Source organism: Apodemus sylvaticus, chromosome 12, assembly GCF_947179515.1.
Source record: "Apodemus sylvaticus chromosome 12, mApoSyl1.1, whole genome shotgun sequence".
NCBI lineage: Eukaryota > Metazoa > Chordata > Mammalia > Rodentia > Muridae > Apodemus > Apodemus sylvaticus.
Window position 1 is genome coordinate 32,434,224 of NC_067483.1, and position 25,828 is coordinate 32,460,051.

Consider the following 25,828-nt stretch of genomic DNA (forward strand, 5'->3'; position numbering starts at 1 on the left):
TTGCAGTATCATCATTAAGTTTTATGTTGTCCCACTGCATTAAATAACAGGAGTACCAGATGCTACAACAATACTCTCTAGGTTTTGGAGGATACATTATGCTTGAGAGCAGTTTCAACTTAGACTTCCCAGAATAGAATTTTTTTTTTTTATACAATCCAGCCAGTAATGTACTATAAAGAACTGCCACATACAAAGGGTGTGGAGAGATGGCGCAGCAGGGGAAGTGTGTCCACGAAAGCGTGAGAACTAGAGTCTGCATGCCAAGCACACATGTAAATGCCAGCAGGGCTGATGAGGGGATGCCTGTGTGTAAGCCCACCTTTTGGAGCCAGAGATCTGAGATCTTTGGACTTAGTTGCCTAGTTAGAACTGATGAGCTCTGCGTTCAAGTAAAAGACTCAGCCTCAATATATACCATCAGGGAAGACGCGGATATCAACCTCTTGTCTGCACACATGCAAACATACATCTACACCGACATGAATACCATGTACACATAACCCGTACCTACATATACTCATGTACCAACAAATGTGAATGTGTTTGCATACATACACGCATATTACAAACACACACCCTCACAGCATGGCTCAGTGCTATGGGGAGTTGACAGATAGGGTCTCAGAGGCTAGTAACAATATACTTCCCTAGCCATGAAGGACCGCTTCGCCATGGTTCTGTCTTCAGTGCTAGCTTCCCTCCGCTGCTGTTCTGCCGGGGAGTTAAGGACAATCAACTGTTCTGATGGCCCATGGAGCTCTATGGCACCTCGTTGGACTGAAAAGGAGCAAGGCTCACCCAATGTCATCCTTCCTGAGACAGTATTTCCCTTGTTTTCAGCAACCTTTAAATAGCCAAGTCTCTATTTGACCTTGGAATTGCAGCAATAGCTCATTTATTTTCTTAAAGTTCTGGTTCCACTTTGGGGGTAAGTTTTTAATTGTAACTCCTGAGCCGGTGGGATTCTATCTTTCCAAAGACTTACTAGCTAGAGTGAAATCAGTTCCAGCTAACTCCCTTCTTCCGCCGTATAATATCCATAATACCCAGGCTCTTCCCTTGGCTAGCCATTAGCTAAGTGGTTAGGGTACTGGGGAGGTGGGGAGGTATCCTTCCCGTGGAAGATCTTGGCAATTTGTGCTTGGAATTTGATGCATTAGTTCTAAAATTAAATAAAGATCCTATAGCGTTCTTCAAAGAAATATGGTGTGGCGCTATGACAAAACACATTTTTCAAGTTCTGACCTCTGGGAACTTCAAGTAGCTTCATATTTCAGACTGACAGTGCTCACAGGCTACAGTCGAGCTGCTGGAGCCGGAGCAGTTACCCATATATTGTTTTCACCACCCCGATCAGCTTTTTAGTTCAGGAAAGTGAAAGGAATAAATAAAAAATAAAAATAAGAACCAAGGAAAGCTACTGATTTAGGATGACTTCTTAGGAGGCCCCTGGGAAGGAGCCCTGGCAATTAACTCTAATGAGGTTAAAGTAACTTCCAACTCTTCCTTTCTCCAGAACTGTAGAAAGTAAATCTGTGCTAAGCAGTGTGTGTGTGTGCCCGCGTGCATGTGTACACACAGTAGCATGTGTGTTACACCAGTCAGGGTCTTTTCCCCGCAATTTAACACCCTCCTTTCCCAGCCTTGGATGGGGGTTAGAGGGGGAAGAGCAGCTTACCCGCACTTTGCTCCATCACTTCTTTCTGACACATGTCTTGAACGTTCACGGTGCAATTTACGATGAACTCAGGGGACGAGCAATCGTTGTTCAGCTGGAATTCTTCACACTGGTAGCACTGAATTTGCAGCGCCAGCCCTGTGGGACAGATGTGGTGGGGTTCAGAAGCACTGGTTAAGATCTGGCTTGCACAGAGCACATCCTGGCTGGCCAGTATCACCATGTACTGCCCCAGACAAGGGCTTCTGGTCTCCACATCCTGCTGTTCAGTGGGGCTGGAGGTGCCTGAAGCCAGCAGGGGGCGGCGGCATCAGTTCCCGGGGTCTAGGAGGATAAAGCCCTGCCAGAGAGCCTACATTTCTTCTCTAGACACAAACAGCTCCAGCTCCTGGAACACCTCTCAGATCTTTCCGCAAGAAGTTGCAAAGTGACCGTGAGAGTTCAAATCCCAGATCAAAGTAGTGGGGTACAAAGCTCGAGCTCCTGTCTGAGCCTAATTGTTAATTGGTTACAAATTGGCTAATTACTATTTTGGCACCATTCATAATTGCTTTGGCTGACGCATTTTCGGTTTTATTTATTTAATCTTGTAAGCGTTCATGGACTGAGGCTCTGATGCTTCGGAGCGATCACCCTGCAACCTGAGGGGGGGAAGGGGGTACTGGATACTAGGTATCCCTGCTCAGTCCTCCAGCTCAGGGTTCCTTCTCGCTATCAGTGATAGGAGCGAGCAGCTGATGCTGAGGGTTGGAGTGTGAGAGAATATGTTGGCTGTGCGTGCCCTCCCAGGGACCGCTACACTGCAGCTCTTTTAAACCTGCCTTTTTACACCCTTTTTGAAAAACATGGCTGTTGAGAAAAAAAAATCTGATAGCTTAGAGTCCGCGATCAGGAGCAGTTACTTACCATATCTTCCTGGTTGCTTTCCTCTGATCTGGGAGCTTCTCTTTGGGCTGCAAGCCCCTTTCTAGCACCCTACTGAGATCGCGCGAAGAGCAGGGCTAGCTAACTCGAGCGGGAGGGCTGCTCCCCCCACCCCCGCGCCCCTAACAGCAGCAGATCGTCCAGCGAGTCGCTCACCTGTCAGCATCGCCGCTCCCTTGGGTGGCCACAAACACTGGATAACTTGACTAGGTTGGAGGCTTCTCTCCCCTCTTCCTGTCTCTTCCAACTCCAGGACCCTCCCCACTCCCAGCTCTGTCTCCCCACTGTTGTACCCCACGCAGCTGCAGCCAAGAGTCGCGCCAATCTGCCGCTCTCGGCTCTCCTGCAGCGCGGGACTTGGAGAGCGTCCCAGTCTAGCGCCTTTGGTCTCAGTTTCCAGCACCAAACTCCCTCTGGGTAGCCCCAGCGCAGCGCGCACCACAGCTGGGCGCACTGGGGCTTAGAGCAGGGACGAATGGCGAGATGGCATGAGCATGTTTGGCCAAGCAGCTGGCCTCTCCATCTTCTTACCTGGAAGCCAGAACAATCCGCAAAAAGTTGCTGCGATGCCGAGAACCCACATCCTCCCGGATCGGCAGGGCCGGGAGCGGGCAAGAGCATCAGAGACCGCGACCACAGCGGAGGCTGTTCCGGCCGCGGCGACTGTAGCTGCCGAGGCTGCCGAGGCTCGCGCTGCTGCCGCCCAGGCGACGGCTGCCACCGAGAGGAGCCGCAGGTGTCGCCCGCGGCGCCCGCATCGCCCGCGCCCGGGGCTCCCAGAGGCTGGTCCCAGGCAGGCTCCTTGGATTCGCGCTGGAGCGCAGCGCCTCCGGAGGAGTTGGCTGCTGAGGCTTGAAGAACTACTGGCGATCCGGAGCACCCCAAAAAAGTCTCGCCTCTTCGGCCCCCACCCCTCCCACTCCGGGTACCACGTGATGGCTGCTGAGTTGTGATGGGGGCGGAGGGCGGGGAAGGCTGGGACTGTCTCTCTACTGTCCCCACCCCTTTCTGCCACCCTTTTAGCCTACCTCCTCTAGTTCCTTGGAAAGGAGCGCCTGCTGGGCTCGCGAGTAGTGTTGACAGAGATTAGGAATAAGGGCGTGATTAGGATGCAGCAGGTGCCATCAGGACCTGTCCTAAGCGAACTCGGAGACCCACCCGAGTGCTGGGCTGCGATGCCCTTCCCTTCCAGGTGCTCTGTTCCCTTCCGGTGCTAACCAGTACCCCTGCAACTGGGTCTCTCTCACCCAGCCCAGCGTCTTCTATCACTCGCAGCCCTCCAGCCCTCTGGGTGACTGCCTGGGAAAAGGCGAAGGGGTGTTTCCGGGCACCTGGCAAAGTTGCGTAGTAGCGAGTTCCCTGGGGTGTCCGACGCAGCCGCGCCTCTTCCTGAGAAAAACCCACCTCACCGGTCACCTGGGTCTTCTGGCGGAATGCCTGCTAAAACGATGGTGACCCTACCGCAGCTGACTTGCTTAGTTTGCCCAACCATCCTCTCCTCACCTGCTTGTGTGCACAGCTCGGGCGGATGCATTGACTCAGCCCCGGTCGCCTAGCCCAGAAATAAAGCTACTTGAGGAGCGGGGGGGGGGGGGGGGGATGGACACCGGGATCTGTGCTCTCACTGTAAAGCAAATGGGGCTGACTGCTCCCCCAAGCCATCAGCTATGGGTACACACTCCTTACAGCTCTAAAGCATGGCCACTTGTCCATAGGCTGCCTCCCTCCTCCACTACTCCCCTTTCTGACAATTCTAAGTGACCCACCTTGCATATTCCCGGGACACCACGGTGCTATTTTTCCTTCCTGGTGGAGCTTTGTGGAAGACTGTGCTGTGCACGAAGCCGGCAGTCGAAGCTCTGGGTGCCCCCGCCCACAACCCCCGCGCATTTCCACCCACCCCCACCCCCGATTTGGGATTTGGGATCTTCAGTGGAAACCCGTGGCTAAGCTTCACCCCTCTCCTGTGGGGTCTCCCGAGGGGAAGTGGCCTCTCAGCTGGGATAAGATCATTTATTTCCCTACCCTGCCAGCAGAGCAGGTTTGGAAGAGGCATAAATGACTTCTTGTAATTCCTTTGCAGAGATCGGTCCATAGCTGCCTCGGGCTCATTCTCCCCCACCCCCTTCCCTTCATTTCTAGCTGGTTAACTCCTTGGGGAGACAAGGATGCTTTGACCATTACTCGCTTGTCTGAAGTGTGGATCTTAACAATTGTTCGAATTACTATTACAGTAGCAAAAGGGTCGGCTTATTTATTCCTTCAGGGAAACCGCTTCACAGAGCAAGCGTGAGACGCGATTAACATAATCACGGGACCAACCTCTCCTTGAACAAAGTTCTTTTCTGCTCTTAGAGGGTGTAATTGTGATAAGACATTTATTCTGAAATGAAATGAAACAAAGGGATATTTTTTAAAGACAAGGAGGATGTTTTACACAGCTTGAATTTAAGGTAATGAAATCCAAATACAACAAATTGCACAAATACAATAACACTGGTCATACAATACTCTATAAAGATACAAGTGTGCTAAGATAACTGCACAAATCCTAAACATAGCTCTACCCTGCCTGGTCTGTAGGCTTCTGTACAGAAGGAATTATAAATAGTTCACGTCTAGAAAAAATACACATAACCTTTAAAATAGAATTTATCCTCCCATATAAACAGTCTTTAATAGAAAAAAGGATATTAAAAAGTAAGAAAGTATCATAGCACCAACCATTCATTTATTTTTATAAAGTAGATATGGCAAAGAGTACCCAGGTTTTTAATAATAATAATAAAAGCAAGGAGATTAAAAAAAACAACAACAACAAACACTTGGAATTGTGAGAAATACAGTGGAGAGGATGAAAGAGGTTGGGAGGGAATCTTGCTAAGATCTGTTCCCTTCCGCATCATCCAGTGCCACCTAATCCGTGCCCACGCTGACTTCTTCAACAGAACACCTATATCATCACAACTTGAGTCTTCCTTGAGACAATGTGGAAACTGGACCACCTCTCAAACGGCAATCAAGAGAGACCTCGAGAAACAGATGACCTCAACCCCTCTGGCTTTTCTGCCGGCCTCATGCTGAGATCGACACAGTATATGCACTAAATGACTTGAGGAGCAAGATGATTACGTTCACAAAAATCTTTAGTTGGGGTTTTTAAAAAATATATTATCAACTTCTAGAACTTAATGCATCGTTTCAAGAGCCGACTCTTTTTATTGCTATCTTTCTCCCCCTACAAATATAATTTCTCTTCCCCCCCCACAAATTTACAGCTTTTATACAAATATTCAAAAAAAGTGCAAACATTGAGAACTCTCCATCACATTTTGCTTTTTCATCCTCTTGAAACACAGTAAGTAGAGGCCATCTTTATCAGTCCACCAGAGGAGCAAACGCTGGTGCACTGGCTGCTCTTAGCTTCCCTGGAGTCAGTCCTCCCGCAGCTCTGGAGTCAGTTTTCCCAGGCACCTAGTGCACTGTGCGGGGCCTCACTGAGGGATCCTCCTCTAGGTGTCATTGGAAGCTTGACTTGCACAAGAAGAGAAGCTGTCATACAGAGAGTCGCTCAGAGACTCCACGTGGTCCACCCCAGGCCTATCGGAGCTACTCGAAGACACTTCAGTCTTAGCGCCTTTCTCTTCCTTTTGTCCTTCAACCTCACTTGAAGACTTCTCTTTTTCTAATAAAATCACAGTATTGCTGTTAAATTTATTGAATGACTCCAGGGAAATTTCAGATAATCTATTCTCAGGATCGTCTTTTGTTTCTTCAACTTGTTTCAGTTCCTGCAATAAAAAGGAGGAAAATATTAGAAACATAATTCTTTGGAAAAAAAATCAATTTATCCTATCTGATATTCAATTATTGTCTGAATAAAGTACAGTTTAAAGGGACAGGGAGAACCTACAAGTCCTTAACAATCTTTTAGTGTAATTAAATGCAATAATAAAGCTAATTTTAGGGATAAATCAAGACTTTAATCATTTTAGTGAGATAAATAGACCCCAATTTGCAAACCAGTTAAGTGCCACTTAATTCATTTTAAATGGATCCATTTGAAATTTGCTCAGGTAAAGTGTCTTATTTTTCTTTATCAAGAGTTCAAAGCCCTCTGTTTTCTTAAATAAATACTCCTTGTACTTTTTCTAAAAGGGATATGGATTGAGTTTCAGCCAGAAGTTATAGTCTTTTGGGAGAAAAAAAGGGCATAAAATCTGTTAAATTGCCATAAAATTTAAGTACATATTAAGCTTGTTAAGAATATTGTCATGTTTCAATTTTGTCCCTTTTAGGGGCCTGAGATATTTGAAGGAGAGCTCAGAGTCATTGGCTACAGATTGCAGAAGGGCTAGAGGCATAAAAACTAAGTAACGGGTCTGCACTTTAGAAACCCTTCCCTTCCAGAAGGTCTAGCTATACCAATTTATTCCAAGGATGTGATTTTCTTCATACTTCGCTTCAGAATTTCATAAAATACTGTAGTTGTACTAGGCAATCACTGTAGGTGCCCTGGAAGATGGAGTGTCCTCAGTTGCTCAGACAGCTGCTCCGGGTTGGGGCAAGGACAATGGGAAGCAGGCACCCCAGAGTTAATGAGAAAGCTAAGGTAATCAAGTCTCTAAAGCAGACCCCTTCTCCTTGGAGACAAGAATTCCACCATCCCAGGGAAAAGCAGCCACAGGGGCTTAAGTACAATAGCAAGATAGCAAGAACCACCAGTTAGGTCAATCCTCCACTAGGTCAAAGGCACGTAACAGACTATTAGGCTTTCAGAAAACTGAACATTTCATTTTCATTTAGTTTTTTGGGTCCTTGTGTTACTTTTTAGGTTTTATTTCCTTTCAGTTGATATACAATAGTCTTAGTTATAAACAACACACTGTCCTTTTCACACTTGTGTCTCAGGCTGGGGAGAAGGCTTGGTCAGTGAATTACCTGGGTTTGATCCTCAGGACCATCTAAAAGAAATGGGTGTGGTGGTGCACAACAGTAATCCAAGTGCTGTGGAGGCAGAGGAAGGAGGCTCTTTGGGCTCTGTAGCCAGCCAGGCCAGCCTGCTTGCCGGTACTATGTGCCAGTACACATAGGAACACACACATGCAGAGACAACACACACAAGCACACACACACACAGATACACAAACAGACAGATACACACACACACACACACACACACACACACACACACAGTTATGGTATTTAGTGTGTCCATTAACTCAGACTTTGGTCACTGTAGCAAGAAGTCAAGACTTTTCTGGAGCTATTTTGTTATACAATGTACCAAACAGAAACAATACTGCTACCAAGACACATGTTTCTAGGAATGCAAGGTCAGAACTTGTTCCTTGTGTGTCTCTAACGTTGTCCTTGTTGATCAATGCTCAGGATGAGGCTCAGCCTGATGATTGCTGGGCCGAAACTTCCCTGCACAGCAGAGAGAGGGATCTGGTATCAAGCTTGCCTTGTGAGTCCTGGGTGGCGGTGTGTGTGTGTGTGTGTGTGTGTGTGTGTGTGTGTGTGTGTGTGTGTCATGGTGACTTATTCCTTCTGTTGAATCTATCCCCTTCTATTAAGAAAAGGACAAAAATGGTCATTTTTTTTGTCATCATTTTAAAAATTTTGTTACCCAAATCTTCCATTTCAATGATCCGTCAATACATCTTGAATACAGTTCCTTCTCCTACCCTACCCCAGACCCCATACAGTTACACTGGGCTTAGAAATGCCACGAGGAAAATGATGGAGGCAGACAGATGCAATCAGGACCTGTAGACTCTTAACTGCTAAAGAGAAAAGAGATATGGAAGAAAGGCTGCCTTTGGGGTTCCGAGGGCTGGTGCTGTCAGTCTCTCTACTGTAGAGGATGAGGTCATCGCATGGAAAAACTTTGGGCATGTGCTTTGAATTAGTGCTTATTTCATTGCTCAGCACAAGGATTACTGTGGAGCTGGTTTTCCATCTCAAATGGTTGCCTTGAAACCATGGCAAGGGGCTGATGTGCAGACGCATAGTCAAGCACAGACAATGATAATAATCAGCAAGAAATCTAGCAAATGCTTTTTAATGCTCTGCTAAGTTTTAAGCCTTTGATCCCTAGCTCCACCCCCACCCCCCAAATTACATGGCACAATATTAGCAAAGGCCAGTGAGTAGAAAGTGGCTTGGAGAGAGTAAATGTTTATTTCTATAACATAATATGAGTATATATTTACATTTTAGGTGAATAAAGAGCGTTCAGTACAATTTCTCATACCTGGGTGTGCTATTCCTTTTCAAGAAACACACGCATTTTCCTCATCTGTACCTGGTCTATGTGGATCTCAGATTCATTCAACAAACGCTTATTAGGAAAGCTACTATAAGACAAATGGAGGCTAAATATGTGTGAGGTGGGCACAACAGAAGGTAGATCTGTTCCCTGGCTGTAAGTGCCATGTCCGTCCTCTTTCAGGCACAAATGGTGACAAGATGGACTATTTGTAAGCACTGAGGAAAAGTCTAGAAACAAAATGCCTATAGCTCTAGCCACATAGAAGCTGATTCATGTATTTTCTTGAGTAACATAGTTACTAGTAAGTTAGTGCTATAAACATGTTCCCCATGTGTCTGTACACACCCTAGTGAAACCCAGTAGGACACACATACACACAGTAGGATTATTAGTCCATGACAGTGGGTCTCAGAGTTCACTCTCCAGACTAGCAGATACCACAGTGCCATCAAGGAGCCTGTTAAAAATGCAATTTCATGCTGTTCATCCAAACCTGCAACATCAGAAATCTGGGGCCCTGGCACCTGTTCCAAACAAGCTCACAGTGCGATTCTGAAACATGCTCAGTATGCAATATATACATGTTCCAGCTAGTTTTATGTCAACTTGACCTAAGCTGGAATCACCAGACAGGAGGGAGCCTCAATTGAGAAGAGGCCTCCATAAGATATTGCTGTAGACAACCCTGTAGGACATTTTCTTAATTAGTGATTAAAGGGGAGGGCTGGGCCTCGTGGGTGGTGCCTTCCCTGGGTTGGTAGTCCTGGGTGCTACAACAGAGCAGACTGAGACAGCTACAAGAAAGAAGCCAGTAAGCACCACTCCTCTGTGGCCTCTGCATCAGCCCCTCCCTCCAGGTTTCTGTCTTGTTTGGGTTCCTGTCCTGACTTCTACTGTGATGTGGAAACTTAAGCTGAATAACCCCCCTTTTGTTAACTCCTCAACTTACTTTTCCTGCACTGTGTTTTACCTCAGCAATAGTAACCCTAACAAAGACAGCCTTAAAATAAAAGAGTGGCAAGAAGAAACAAGCTGTGAATACATGTATGTATATATGTATGTATGTATGCATGATTGTATGTGTGTGTGTATATATATATATATATATATATATATATATATATATATACACACATATACATATAGCTATGTATGGATGAATCTACCCATCTATCATCTATCTCTAGAATTTACCTAAATAATCACGTGCCTATCATCTGTCTGTATATATATCTGAAAGTCTGTCTCTGGCCATGAGGTTATGGAGAGAAAGACAACTCTAAAGAAAACACCCTTCCCATTGTATTGAAAATGTGCACATTGTTTCTTACCGCAATAGAATCGGGGCAAGAAACAAGAGAGGCCACTCGTAACCTGGGCTCACCATGGGCACCCCAGGAAGTGGTGAGGAGGGTGGTCCAGGAACGTGGGCTGTGTCTAACGTCAGAAATGTGTGTCCAGAATTTATTTTGAAAGTGAAACATTAATTAATAATTATCTGATTTTTATTCATCTGGTCATAAGAAAACAATTTTAAAAGAACAGTGGCAAAAATAAAGAGAAACTGCTCGTGTATAGCATGGTACAACATCTGCCTCATCTGAGCTCATCGATTGGATGAAGCCTGGTGCCGTGGATGAGGCCTGGTGCCGTGGATGAGGCCTGGTGCTGTGGATAAGGCCTGGTGCTGTGGATGAGGCCTGGTGCTTATGTTTTTCTCTTTGTCTTCTTGTTCTGTCTTTTATTGGTGCACACTCATGGCACGTGGTGATGGGCTTGCATGGAGACGTTTTTCATGCAGGTGTATCCTTTACTTTGACCATAGCCAGCCCTGCTCCCCTTTCCTCCCCCTTCTCACTATTTCCATTCTGTCCTCGAGTCACACTTCTGGGTGAATGTGTAGTACCAAATCATCTGCAAACAGGAATAATTATATTCTTTTCCAATTCATGCCCTTTAATTTCCTTTTCCTGTCTCACTGCTCTAGCTAAAGACTTCAAGGATTGTATTAGATAAATGTAGAGGGAATGGGCACCTTTGTCGTATTCCAGATTTTAGGGGGAGATGTGAGATTTTCCTTATTTAGTACTGCATGTTGAGGTCAATAGTATTTATGTATTTAAGATTTATTTTATGTTTATTATGCTGTCTGATGTTTATGTTTATGTTGTATGAGCACATGCATGTGTATGCACGCACATGTGTGCAGGTACTGAGGGAAGCCAGAAGAAGGTGTCAGATCCCCTGGAGCTAGAGTTCCAGACAGTTGTGAGACACACAATATGAGTACTGGGAATTGACCTCACCAACAAGAACCCTCAATCAGTGAGCTAACTCTACAGTCCCTCCATCTTTTATATTCACTAGTGTTTGTTTTATAAAATTAGGTTTGTCAATGTTTGGTGTGTATATGTTTAGTATTAGTTTAACCTCTTGATAATTATATTTTTAACCAATATGAAGTGATATTCTTAATGCCTACTGATTAGTCAGTTATTAGTCAGATACTAAAGTGACTACCCTTGCATTTTTCTAGTTTCATTCGCTTAAAACACCCTTTTCCATGCTTTCACGCCATGTCTGTGCTTGTTTGCAAGTGAGGCGTGTTTATTGGAGGCAACAGATGCATGGGTTTTAACCATCCTAACTACTAATCCTTGTCTTTTGATTGGAAATGTAAGGTTATTAACATTATTATTTTATCTTTATTATTGGCTGCATTATCTAATTTGTGTACCTTGTTCCCAACCAAGTCCTGTTTTCTACATGACCAATTCTGTTTGTAAAGCTTTCTACTGAGTTTAATCCAGTTTAATCCAGCTTCTCGCTTGCAAAGTTTCAACTTGAGGTTTTCAGCATTTCTGTAAGGCTGTCACTGGATCTCCCTTCCATGCCCTTTGCTGATGTCCTCATTTCAAGGCTCTGTTTTATTCTCTTTGGACACCTTCAGTTTGTTTCATATGCATCTTGCAATCATTCAATGTTCTTAAAATAATTCATTTGACTTCTTAGGTTTCATGCAATCTCTGTGGGATTGGTAATTTTAGGAGTCTTCTCTTAATTTTTGTGTCTCTCTGTGGGGCAAGTGGGCAGGGCCACCTGTCCAAAGAACTAGTAAGACTGAGTGAGCCCAAACCCTGTGAAACTCAGAATTGTGGATGGCAGGCATGGAGCTAGCTAGCACTCTGACAAACTCCAGGCTCTGGAACAGGTAACCATGACACCCCACTGAGGGGATCAAGGCAGTCAGCCAAGTAGCATAAAAAACCTCCATGCTAATGAGGTATCTAGATAGGCCACAGTGTTTAGCCAATGAGCTTCCCTTCCTGGGCACTCCTTCCCACAAAAGGTATTTAATCTCTGGTTCACCTTGAGTAAGGTGGGTGCATATACATTAGCCACCAAATAAAGCAGTTTGGACCAGCAAGGACTCTCTCTTCATTGAGGATCCCATTGAGGGGTGGGGATGAGGTGGGGTGGGAGGAGGCCTTCTTGTAAAGACCTGTACCTAAACCTCCCAGAGGAAACCTTCTCTCTCCCAGTCCCTTCCTACTCTCAGCACCCACCTGGAACCCAACTGGGTTCTGCCCTCATCCTTGGCTCTAGGATGACTTGAAGTGAAGCATGGACCTGGGACCCCTGTTCCCAACTCCCAGAGGTATGCCAGCTGTCCCTGGGTACACAGGAGACTGGGGACCACAGCAATCTTCCCAGACCCTGCAGTTTTCCACTGAGGACCTCCATTATGGACTGTGTTCTGCCTCCCCCGAGTGGCTCCCCTCGGTGTTCTGCAGGTTTCCCAGGCACCCCAGCAGTGAGGCAGACTCAGCATCTCTCCACTGCAATTTAGACTCTGGCATTGTGTCATTCGTTATATATATGTATATATTTATATATATATATATATATATATATATATATATATATATATATATATATATATATATTTAAAGTACCAGTGTTTTTCAGTTGGCGTTTTATGCAACGTTCCAGTGGGATTAGCTTGTAGTGTGTTGAGGTATTGTTCTTTCCACCTGTATCGAGGCATAATTCAGCAGCTAACCTTCAGCCCTCCACACTCTCATACTGGCATTATTTTCTATACATCATTAACACACCAAAAGTAGAAAATTAACTGCAGAAGCAACCCAAGGAATGGAGGGGCCTACAGGATTTGGGCTACTTGATCTATGTTTCCATGCCCCCCCCCTTTGATTTATCGAAACATTTAATAGCTCCTGGATAAAGAAAGTCTGAGCAGCCAACTAGCTGTGACACTACTAGGCAATTCACCAGCGGGTGAAACTACCTGTAACCTGTGGTGAGGAAGTCAAGGCTACTGTTTCAGCAAGTAGCCTCTAGTGTTTGGATGGGCTTCGGGGCGATGTAGCTGCTTCGGTCATGCCAGCTTTGAGAAGCCACCCCTCACCCACAGTCCTGTTAATAAGTAACTCACTGGTTCACCAAGGGAGACTTTTAGTGCTGTCGTCACTTTGGTCTGTCCCCATCTAGGGTGAGTAGAAATGTGCCTGTTCTACCTCCCTAGGAAAATGTCTCTCACTCAGCCACCGGTCCCTTTGCCTGCTACCAACTTTCCCCATAAGGCTTAAGTTGTCCACGTTTTTTCATCTTCCTCCCAGATGTTTTCTCATCTTCCCCAGCTGTTTTGGAGTCCGTGGCGTTTCCTTGCCTCTACATAGGAACATGTGGAAGTGGGCTAGTGACTACCTTGTCAGATGACATTTATTTGTCAATGTTTGAAGCCACGTTGACTTTAAATCTAAATGGAAAGAGTGACTGAGGTCAAAGGGTAATGTGCTAATGAGCTGCTTGGCAAATGGTAACAAAACAGCCACCATGGTGACGGCCCATGTCAACTGGAGTAGACACTAAGGACATTTTCTAATTATTACTTTTTCGCATCTTTTTTTTTGGTCTTTTATTCATTCATTTGTATATTCTTTTGTTATATAATGTGTGTGTATATATGTATGATGCGTGTGTATGTGTGTATGTGTGTGTATATATACACATGCTTGTGTGTGTGCTTGCAGATGCACATGCAGGTATGTGCGTGAATGAGTACAGGTATATACATGCCACAACATGTATGTAAATGCTGTAGGAATACCTTGGGTGCCAGCTTTTGACTTCCATCTTTTAGGAGATGAGGATGCTCTGTTGTTCATGAATGCGGGCTTGGAGCTTCTGGGGTTTGTCCTATCTCAGCTTCCCATTTCACCATAGGACTGTTGGCATCACAGGCACACTCTGCCCTGTCCGGCTTTATATAGGCTCTGGGAATTTGAACATACATCCTCACTCTTGCACACACCTTGACACTCTTGACACATCACCCATGGCACCATTTCACTAGCCATATTTATTTATTTGAGAAGGGGTCTCAAAGTAGGACTTAGTCTGGCATGGAACCTACTATGTAGCCCAGGCTGATCTCAAACTTGTTATAATCCTCTTCAGTTGGTTTCCAGAGTACTGGAATTGTAGCAACGAGCCTGGTTCTCTAATTGCTTCTATGTGGAGGCTGTCATTAGCGCCTCTATTTATAGCCGCGAGGCTCCAGGAAGTTTAGGAACTCATTTAAGGTCCTGCTGGAGTGCTGCTGGAGTGCAGCGATATGTGGGCAGAGCTCTGACTCTTAATGCTCACCTTGAAAAAGCACTTACCAAGTTTTAGTCAATTGTGTCTTTAAGATTAACACCTAAAATAAGAATTCTAGGGCTGCAGATAAAAAAGCAATCTTGTTTATATTTTAGTGATAAAGAGCAAATACTGTTCCCGCAGAGGACCAGAGTTCAGTTCCTAGCACCCATGTCAAACAGCCTATAACTCCAGCTCCTGGGGGTCCTTTTCTGTCCTCCCTGAGAACATATCGTACACATAGATATACATAATTAAAGACAATATAAAATAAATAAAAATTAGAGTTATAGAAGAACAATGCTAAAGAAAAACCCAACATAGCTTAATGTTCAAGGAGCATTGTTTTCAGTTACATTACACATCCCATCCCTTCCCAGGTGTTGCATTTCACCAGAATGAAGATAAAATTATTGCAGTAAATTTGTCTCCTATAGGTGGCAACAGCTGTATGAGTGACTTTCTCGTAGGGCTCTCTGTTGCACTTTGGAACACAAGTAAAACTAAGCAGGTGGGAAGAGGACACGTTCTCAGGGTGGAAAAGAGCATCATGTACACTCCTGGAGTACTTTCTCTCGGCTTCAAGGCAAACAGAGACTTCTTAGCAACAATCCTAGCAAGGATGGTGAGGTATGCCCCTGCAGTCTCCTGAGAATCATACGGTAACTAATTTAACACCTTGTTGTCAAACCGTAATAAGTCAAATACACTGACTGCATTGCTGACTCTGCATAAATGATCATAAGGTTATGATTCATTAGAAAGGGCCCTCTTGGTCTGACGTGAAGGAAAAGCAGAATTTCATTAAGATACCATAAGGAAATGGGAGACTGTCCCAGTGTGATGCCATGGAACCCGCCCCTGCTCTCTCAGTGCACAGCTCTGCCGTTCACTTCAGGTCAACATCTGCCCTGAGAATATATCTCTTGACCTAGTAGTTTCTGTAGTGGACAGGCTCAGTGTAGAGCTGGAAACACTGACTGACATATGCCAAAGAGATTCTCAGCAATCCAAGCAGACTCTCAGAACTATTTGCACAGTAGGTAAGATGAAATAACTCTACTGGCAAACAGTTTCCCCTCTAGGTTCTCCTACAACTTCAAGATGAAGACAGAAGACCAGGGAGACAGGAGCCAATGGCACCCTACACAAGATACTTATGGGACCTGTGATTTGCACAAATTTAAGATTCAGGTGAAATTTCACCTGTAAATTCAGTTTTCTTTATTTTTTTTGAACACAGAAACATGTGGCATGTTTTTGCTGTTAATGATACTCATGAAAGAAAGAAACCTTGCCTAGAGCTATATCGTTAACGTTAGGGAGGATCAACTGGGAGTTGAGACAAGCTCTAGCAGATATGAGGATACTGGAGGAGAGACTGAAAAACTCTAGATTAGATAGATATTCTTTAAAAACTGACAAACTGTCTCTGAAATAGTCAGATGGCTTTTATGTTCCTCCAAGGGGGGAAAAAAACGCATGAAAGTCCTAGGGCTAGTACATTCTGTCTGAAATGTGTATGCTCAAAATTTATCATCTTTGCTATTAAAATAAATGATTTCTGGCAAAAAACAGTAAAATACATATCTATAGCATATGTCCATACCTATCAATGAATCTATCTATCTATCTATCTATCATCTATCTATCTATCATCTGTCACCTATCATCTGTCTACCTACTGTCTACTTGTACATGGTGATGTCCACTGCTAAGAGATGTATTCATATTCTATAGCTAGAACTTCTCCCACTATCAGGGAAACACACTGCAAACCTATACAATAGCTAAATGAATTATCCTTATGTGATTTAGGCTATTTTATCATTTTAACTAAATTTTTGTTGTAGATTTTATCTTAAAGATATTGGCTATCATGCCTAGTGCAAAATGTCAGAAAGCTGTTCAAAGCTGCTGGGGGAATTCAAACTGGGCTTCCTTCCTCAGATGAGCACTAACTCGGTTTCAGAGTCCTTGGCCCAAATCAGTGCAAACAGGGTCTTAATTAACATCCTGCCGCTCTTAGTTCTCTATTGCTACAGAGACTCACTGCCAATCATCCTAGAAAAACACATGGTAGGCAAATAGCCTTACCTACTAAGTATTTTTTTAACTATGTGTCAAGCACCGTGTGACTTTATTACATGAATTATCTCATTTCATCCTTAAAGCAATCCCATGAGAGTTTGATTATTATCAACTCCATTACACAAATGGAAAAATACAGACTGAGAGGTCTAAACACTAGTCCAAATATGCATGGATAATCTGCCAGAGAGTCAGGAGTGGAAAAAAGGCAACCTGAATACAGAATGCAGGACCTTAATCAGTGCACATTATAGTAGGTATCTGGAACTTAGTGTAGGATCGCTGACATGGTGCTAATTAGCTGTGTAACCCCCTGACACTCTAGTTCTTTACATTAAAGTTCTTTTCAAATCTTCCCTGTCTATAAAGCTCTGGAGCCTTAATTGGGTGCCCTGTGTGTGTCTATTACTGTCTCAATAAACAAGCTTAAGGTTCTCCCCCACACCTCATCTTAGTTCTCAGCCACTTGGAAAAGTGAAAGGCTGACACTAGACTCCAAAATGATCTTTCTTACTAAGAAAGCTTCAGCTGAAGAATGAGGTTCCCATCTGTAAATAGGTGAGCTTGCTTATACTGGTAATAAGAAATGAAGAGCTCACTAGGCAATGACAAGTACTTGAGAAGTTCCATCTCTCTATCTCACTGAGAAAAGTTAGCCAATGTGGCACATGCCTGAAATCCCAGTTCTGTAGAGGCAGAGGCGGAGGCGGAGGCGGAGGCAGAGGCAGAGGCGGAGGCGGAGGCGGAGGCGGAGGGTGTCTACAGCTCACTAGCCAGAGAGACTAGCATAATCCAAGAGCTCTAGGCTTAGTAAAAGACCCTGTCTGAAAAAATAAAGGCAGAGAGCAACTGAGGAAGAAACTTGAGGTTGACCTCTGGCCTCTACATGCACATATAATCACATGTGTTCATGCAAACACACACACACACACACACACACACACATGTGTATGTGGGGTAAGGCACAGCAACTGACCTCTTGGAGATGAGAGTGAACCTTCCCATAAACCTCATTATCATACCCAACAAAAAACGAGTGTGCTTCTGACAGCTAGGCCAACCTGAGAGAGATGCAGGAAGGTCCTGAGGTGTCTCTGTGCTGCCAGAGCCCTTCCTGAAGCTGCTAATGAAATGAGTCACTCTTCCCTCTCTAAGAGTAATGCACAAGGAGCCCGGACACAATGGGATTAAAGCATCCTCCTCAGCAGCTTTCTTTATTTGGAAGAATACACCCAAACTTGTACATTACCATGGCGTCCCTCCACCACTAGGGTTGTGTCCTGAACTCACTATGCAGTGTGTATTTAAGGCTGGTCTTGAATTTGCCAGGTTGACTTCAGACTTGCATTATCCTGCTTCAGCCTCCTGAACGCTGAGATTATAGATATGGGTCGCTATGCCTGGCCTGGCTCTTCAATGTAAACAGCCACAGACACATTGGGGTGGAGATGATGAAGATAATTCTGGGACTATGGAGAAATGGGTTGGGCAGAGCAATCTCTCTAGGTGTAGACCTGGGACAGAGGTGACTCAGCAGATGTGAAAGAAAGAGAGCTCGTTGGCAGGAAAGCTGGCTAACCCAGTGTTCTGTTTTGTATTATTATCCCCTGATCCCTTTTTGTTGTTCTTGCTAGGACGAAATACCTGACAGAAGCAACTTAACAGACAGTTTATTTTAGCTCACAATTTGAAGGGATACAGTCCACCATGGCAAGAAAAAGTATGAGGGCAGGAGCAGAAAGTGTTGGTCTACATTGCCTCTGCTGTCTGAAAGCCAAGAGCAGACAGGAAGTGTCTGCTAGTGGGCTCTAAAGCCCCAAGGCTGTTCCCGATGATCCACTTCCTCCTGCAAGGCTCCAACCTTTCCAAACAGTGCTACAAGCTGGGACCAAGGGTTCAAACATAAACCTATCGGGGCATTTCATATTCTAACCACAGGGCAGACAGGCTTGCTGCTGAAGGTGACCTTTTTCCCACCTTGGACACTGGCATGAGAAACTCTGAGTAGAGTTTTGTCACCTAGGGATTGGGGAGAGGCATTTTAATCCAGGTCTTTTAGTAGAAGGTTTTGTGTAGCTTCAAGTCCATTTTAAGTGACATTTACTGGGGACAGGCCCGTCTCCAGGGTAACACAGCCATTTCTCTTTGCTCAGAGGCTCTAATTAATCTATTCCATAATATCTCTGGTGCTGTATTCCTGGTGGAGCTACCTTCTCAGACGTAAAAACAGCCAGCCAGACCTTTGGTGAGCTCTGAAGACCCATCCATGTTCTTTTTAAGAGTTGTGGTGTTAACCCTGTTAACCTGGTCAGAATCCAGCATGGCTAATTACACTCTCTCAGCATTACATTCCTCTGTTAACTCAACTGGACACATGACTTCACTTGCTCTCCTGAAAATTTAGCATGACCTGCTGTAACAGGGAACTGTTCTCTCCATTCAACCCCAGGCTGGGATGTATGATTCAGCACGTGGGTGACACCGTTTCCTTACTGGGGTCTTGCTAATTCTTTAGCATCTCCTGGGGAAACTGGTTTTATTAGGTGAAAGAGTAATTTTCGGCTAAGTTGTGCTTTTATGACTGTGTTAACTTCATTGCTGTCTTTAACTGTGATCAATGGTTCCCAATGACCTTTGCAGGAACTCTTGAACCCAGAGTGTGCAAAAATGAATTTTGCTTAGGAAAAAGAAAAAAAGTGGAAAGAAGGTTAGTAAGAAGGAGCTTGGGACTGGTAGAAAACAGTACATCTCACGTGAATGGAGGGATAACCACCAAACACACACACACACACACACACACACACACACACACACAGGCCACAGAACCTCTTAAAAGCAAGAGAATAGGAACAATGGGAAGGTATTTTGTAAAGAGATGGTATCCTAGTTTGTTTTCTGTTGGTATGATAAATACCGTGAAGTAAATAAACTTGGAGAGGAAAAGGGTTTATGTGACCTACATGTTCTCAATATAGCCCATTACTGACGGTCATCAAGGCATGAGTTTGAGTAGCAGCAGAGGCAGGAACCAGGGAGGAAAGCTGCTTACTGAATTGTTCTCCAAGGCTTGCTCAGCTTGCTTTCTTATATAACCCATGGACACCTGTACAGGGGAATCACCAACCACAGTAGGCAGGGCACTCACACATCAATGAGTAATTAAAACATATAGTATCCCATGGGCATTATAGACATATACACAGGCCAATCTGATGAAGGAGTGTTCCTAATTGAGGTTCTTTCTTTCCAGGTGTCTCTAGTTTGCGTCAAATTGAAAAAACTAACCAGAATGGAATGCCTTCTCAGACAGTGTAAAATAGACAAAAATGCATTCTTCACTATATAATAAAAAGAATATTACAAACTTTGTTATGTCAGAGAAGGGAGCTTGGGAAGAGGGAAAGTATTTGAATGAAGTTAATCTGCACTGTTAGGTTCCTTTAGTTGCTAGAATGGCAACTAAAAAGCACTCAGGAAGGAGAACTGAGCGAACACTGAGCTAACTGGAGTAGCACGGAAGCATACCTGCTATTTCTAAATGATCTGGGGGATATCATCTTAAACACCCATTTGAAAATGTTTATTCTCTTGTATGCAGCAAAATGCTGCATCTTGTTTTCATAACTGGTGATCCATGTGGTTGAATTAGAAAAAAGCTAGAAGAAGCCGAGGAAGAGGGTGATCCTATAAGAAGACAAGCAGTCTCAACTAACCTGGATCCCTGGGATCTCTCAAACACTGAGCCACCAACCAGGCAGTATTCACCCGCTGATCTGAGGCCCTCAACACATATACAGCAGAAGACTGCTGGGTCTGGACTCAGGAAGAGAAGATGCACCTAACCCTTGAGAGACTTGGGGCCCCAGGGAGTAGAAGGTCTGGTGGGGTTGGGGGTGTGGGGACATCCTCTTGGAGATGGAAGAAGGAGGTGTGGGATATGGAACAGTTGGAGGGTGGACCAGGAGGGGAATAAAGTCTGGACTGTAAAAAAAAACAAAAAGATTAAAGAATGAATGCAAAAAAAAAAAAAAAAAAAGAAAAGAAAAAGAAAAAGGATATAAAAAATAAAGAAAAGAAAATTTTTATTCTTCCATCCGCACTCCTGGTAGTAGATGTATCTTAAGTAGAATTTAAAACATAATTTGAGGCTGAGGAGATGGCTCAGTGAGTAAAGTGCTTGCTATGTAAGCAAGAGGACATTTGCTTAGATCACTAGAACCCACAGAAATGTAGGTCTACTTGTAATTGCAGCCTCAAAAATCTGGGATGTGACTCTAGAGAAAGCTGGCTAGCATATGAACATATCCCACACATAAATATAAACATAGCACAATAAACTTTTCAATGCAGCAGATTTCATGAGAATTGACCAATTTCCCTAAAAGTTAAATAAGCATTACTTTATAGTAATCTGGAGTTGGGCAAACTAGGAAGTCTACTAATAGCAACCTGTATAAGCAGCACAACTAACAGAGACATGCTTCTCTGCACTGCTTCCTTTCTGTACAGAACAGCAACTAAAAAACACTCAGGAAAGAGAACTGACCAACACTGAGCTAAAAAACCCCAGACTGTTTTATTCTGGTGTCAGCTGATCAGAGTGTAGACATCAAGACTATCTTTAAATCACAGGCACCATTATGAATGTGTTGACACATAGCATACACATATACATATATAAACACATATACACAAACACACACATATACATACATGCACTCACATTTATACATATATATAGATACATATGCATGTATACATATATACACTCACACATGTGTACATATATACATGTAAATACACATTTATATGAAAATGTATACATGCATATGTATACATATATGCAAACACAAACATGTACAGTCATATATCCACAGATACGTGCAAACATATACACATACACATATAGGTACACTAAAATACATACAGACGTAAACAAACATACCCACATATGCTACTTGCTTGATTTCTAAGACTTATTAGATTTTTCCTCCTTCCCAGCCCTTTCAATCACTCTGTATCTTAAATATGTTATATGCCTGTCCAGCTAATGTCTCTCTGGTTTAGATGTGTACCTTTATAGTTATATGCCTGTTCAGCCAAGGTCAGTCTGGTTTAGATGTGTACCTTTATAGCATGTAAGGTCTGAAGACTTTGCCAGAGGAAATTCACATGGAGGGAACATACATATCTTCTCATTTCCACACAGATATGTTTTACTTTGGAGTGACAGGGTTTTAGAACAGTAAAATACAGTTTTCAATTTAACAGTGTAAATACACACGTGTGTGTGTGTGTGTGTGTGTGTGTGTGTATTTAGATTGCACTGTAACTTTTATTTAGTCTTAGAAATTCTCCCTCCATGAGAAAATGTCCAATGTCACCAAAGGGGTAGAGCTCATACATTTTTACCTAAGGGTTATATATCTGTTAATGAGACATTCTGTAAATTTCAAAGCCTGGGGTAATGTTCTGTTATTTAGCTATGTGTATATGTTTGAGTAAGTATGTGCAGATATACCTACAGATACAGGTATACCTGTAAGTATGCACATGTATGCAGAAGCCAGAGGTCGTCTTGTCTTCTTCAGTTGGTCACCACCTTATTATTGGATAAAGTCTCTCACTGAAGATAGAGAACAGTACACTGGGTAGAGAGCTGGCCAGCCTGTCTCCACCTCCCTACTTCTGGGGCTGAAGACACATGCCATGGCCCCTGGATGCTTTTTAAACTTTTATTTTATGTGTATAGGTGTTTTGCCTATGTGTATGTCTGAATAGCACATGCATGTCTGGTTCCTGCAGAAGCCAGAAGAGGGTATTGGGTCATCTGAAACTGGAGTTACAGCTGACTGTGAGCTGTTATGTGGGTTCTAGGAGTCAAACTTTGGCCTTCTGGGACAGTATCCAGTGTTGTTAACAGCTGAGCCATCTCTCTAGGTCTACCTGGTTTATTTCATATGGGATCTGCGTTCAAGGCTATGCAGCAACATGCCTCTGAATAAACCGTCTCCCTAGACTGCATCCCACACGGACTTGTTATTGCAACTCAAGAAGATCATCATCTACAATGTTTATACACAAGAATTGTGCAATCATGCTCCCAACACACACACACACACACACACAAGGTAAGTCTTGTGATGTCTTAAGCAAGGTTACAGTTTTGTGTATTGGATCTAGTACTTAGCTATTTCTGGCTCCACATGGCTCACTAGAAATGATGAGACAACCAGAAGTTCATTCTAACAGAGTAGGGAGGGCTAGTCAATGCACTCTAACCTCTAATCTATCAGCCATCTTTCAACAGGTCTGGCATTAAGTGGGACTGCAGCCTAAAACTCATGCAGGAACACACTGCGCTCTGGAGGTGAGGATGTCTGCTTTACTCTCGGGTAAGCTATTCACCTCCTACTGCAGTTGCTGTTTCAGTTGAATGGCTGGTCAGCTTTTACTTTGCATAAAATCATTTGACATATTGAATCCTGAGAGCTAGGGCAACTCAGAAGTGACACTAATTTATTGATCTTTCTTCTAAGGAGAAAACTCCCTGGTGGAAATTATTCTAAAGATTCAGACACTATCAGCTTCTGTTATATTCTGAAAATCCAGACACAACAGCCAATACAAAAGGTTATTGGAAAGAGCAAATTCATGGCATGCTGTGCACACATTGGCTTCCCCCGTTCCCTAAATGCACCCATCAAGTAATGCCCCACTTAGTTTTGGCAAGCCTCAGGCAATCTGCCAAGTTCAGAGTCCCAAACTCTTTAGGTAGTGGGTGTCATTCAAGATGTAATGGCACCGGTTGGCCTAGCCGGCTACCCTTCAGTTCACCAAGACTACAGAGTCGGCCAAGGAAGCCGGCTAGGCACAGCAATGATGAAGCGGTTCTTCAAATCCTACAATGATGTCCCCAATGGCTCCCAGTGTCATCGAAAGGCCTACATCACTATAGTCTTAGGCAGCCATTGCGGCAAAATAGGTTCCACTTACAGCATCACACACAGCCCCGCAGATTCTGCCCTGGAAGCAGTGGCCAGAGTTGTTCGCATTCACTGCAGCTGCTGTCGGAGCAATGCTTGGCCTTACCACCTGTGTCAGTGCCAGGTCCAAGAGAAGCCCGATGACCCCCTGAACTACTTTACTGGTGAGTGTGCAGGAGGCCTGACATTGGGAACGAGCGCACCCATAGTTATGGGACTGCAGCTCTGGGCTTTGTGTACCTGGGCACTGTGGCCGCCCTGTTCAAGACTGGCAAGCTGGAAGGCAGGGAGTTGCTGGCTAAACCCAAGGTGTGAGCCAAACCCCTGTAGCAAATAAATGCTATATGTTCCTGGTTTTTTGTTTGTTTGTTTGTTTTTTGTTTTTTTAAGATGCAATGGCACACTGATGACACTCTTAGAGGCAACAGCAAGATTGACAGAGAAAAGCTACAAATATTACTAGTGTACCAATTTTAGAAATTAAACTGTAGGGAGATTAAGCTATGCAAATCTTAACACAAATTCTAGCACCAGGAAGCATGTGGCTGCATCTTAAACCTGCCCCTGCCACCCTCCTCCACAGCAATCTTCTCTGTGGAAGATGCATGCTAAACTTCCCAGGGTTTAAAGTGCCTAAAACCACATATAGTACCAAACCTCATACAGAACATTATTATTTCCATCCATATATGTGATATATTTCAGTTAATGGGTGCAATGAGAAATTAATAACAGAACAATTACAATAATTATATTACGTGAATGTAGTCTCTTATAAAAGACCTTATTGTATTGTAAGATAATGTGAAGTAATACAGAGTCTATGTGATAACATTAGGTGAAAACTGATGAGAATATTTTGACATGTAATGACATTTGTAAGCAAGCTGTAACCAAACATAACACTCTGATGATGTGACAGTTGATCTGATAACTGAGATGGTTAAGGAATTAAATGGTAGGTGGTGTATACCCTATTGATATGCTAGATGCAGGGATGGATGAGAAAGTAACGCAAGGGTAGTGTATACTGTGTGGATATGCTGGATGGAAGAATAGTTCCCATCCTGAGCAGAGTGGGATAATAAGAGATTTCATCACTCTACTCAGAAGAGTGTGCAAGCTAAAATCCATGAGTCCTTTATTTGTGACCTATGCTGGATGATGGTGTTATGTTTCTTACTGCTGTGACCAAATACTCAACAAGAAGTAATGTAAGGGAGGAAGGGCTTATTTTGCTTTCTAGTTTAAGAAGAGATATAGTTCATTATGGTGGGGAAGATGGGGGAGCAGGAGCATGACGTAGCAGGTCACACTGCATCTGCACTTAGGACGTAGTAAAATACATACAAGAAGGGAGGTTACCAAATCTCAAGGTGTGCCTCTGGATACTCAGTTCCTCTAGCCAGTCTCCAGCTCCGAAGCATTTTGAAACTGTCTCAAACAGCAGAACTAGCTGGGTTCCAAGGGTTGAAAGGCACCTGCCAATGGGGGACATTTTATACCCCAATCTTAGCATAAAGGTAACTGAAAGCATGGGAGGGGGAAGCTATTATGAGAGAGGAAAGACCACTGTGTATCCACCCAGCCAACTGACTCCTGCATTCTCAAAGGGAGTCTCTTCATGAGCCGTCTTAGCTGGCTTAATAATACTTTATGATCTGTAAGTTAACCACTCATGGGGAGAAAAAAAACCTTATTTTTATCTCAGATGCACAGAACAATTTAATTTTTAAATTAATGTAAAAGCAAAAGGCACCCTGCTCCCAGTGAGGTATGTCTGCCCTGCATGACTGTGTAAACACAACTCAATTGCTGTGATAATTAAAGATGGATCAACAAAATCAATAGTTAATTGTGTTACTTGGGGTTTTTCATTTCAGATCTAATCTGTAAAGAAGGACCAGCGGAGGTTTGCTTTTGATTTTCTTAAAATATTATTTAAAGCCCTCCTGTCACGCCAAAGGGCTCACAGGGGTCTTCACATTATTTCCATAAGTTATTTGGGTTATAAGTAGTCAAGGTCATATCGATCGCCCCACCTCTGCAGGTCTCCTTTTTAAATTGCGTATCATTATTGGGCAGGCTGCCCTGCACTTAGGCCAAACCAACTTTATTGCAAAAATAACACCACATAATGCATGTCTTGGTACCAAACATAGTGGATTTCTTGCATGGTAGACTGACTTTATTTTATTTTTTTTTTCA

General features: G+C 43.7%; 2 protein-coding genes and 1 pseudogene across 3 annotated transcripts in view; 1 reads left to right on the forward strand and 2 right to left on the reverse strand.

The window, feature by feature from the left end:
• Window positions 1–3,489, reverse strand: part of Lypd1 (LY6/PLAUR domain containing 1) — a 39,586-nt gene extending 36,097 nt beyond the window's left edge. Inside the window, exons 1-3 of one of the 2 annotated variants that reach the window (XM_052200119.1) lie at window positions 3,294–3,489; window positions 3,137–3,166; window positions 1,682–1,819 (exon numbers count right to left, since the gene is read on the reverse strand). In XM_052200119.1, coding sequence (XP_052056079.1) covers window positions 1,682–1,819; window positions 3,137–3,166; window positions 3,294–3,363 — 238 coding nt within the window. In that variant the 5' untranslated portion in view covers window positions 3,364–3,489. Of the gene's footprint in view, window positions 1–1,681; window positions 1,820–3,136 lie in introns of both variants that reach the window. The other variant, XM_052200118.1, reaches the window with a different exon arrangement.
• A 1,405-nt stretch (window positions 3,490–4,894) lies between these two features.
• Nckap5 (NCK associated protein 5) overlaps window positions 4,895–25,828 on the reverse strand; it is a gene marked incomplete at its 5' end in the record, with an annotated part of 602,587 nt that continues 581,653 nt past the window's right edge. Inside the window, one exon of the mRNA XM_052201054.1 lies at window positions 4,895–6,396. Within this exon, the coding sequence (XP_052057014.1) occupies window positions 6,118–6,396 (279 nt within the window). The remainder of the gene's footprint in view (window positions 6,397–25,828) is intronic.
• On the forward strand, window positions 23,514–23,935 carry LOC127697184 (NADH dehydrogenase [ubiquinone] 1 alpha subcomplex subunit 11-like; annotated as a pseudogene).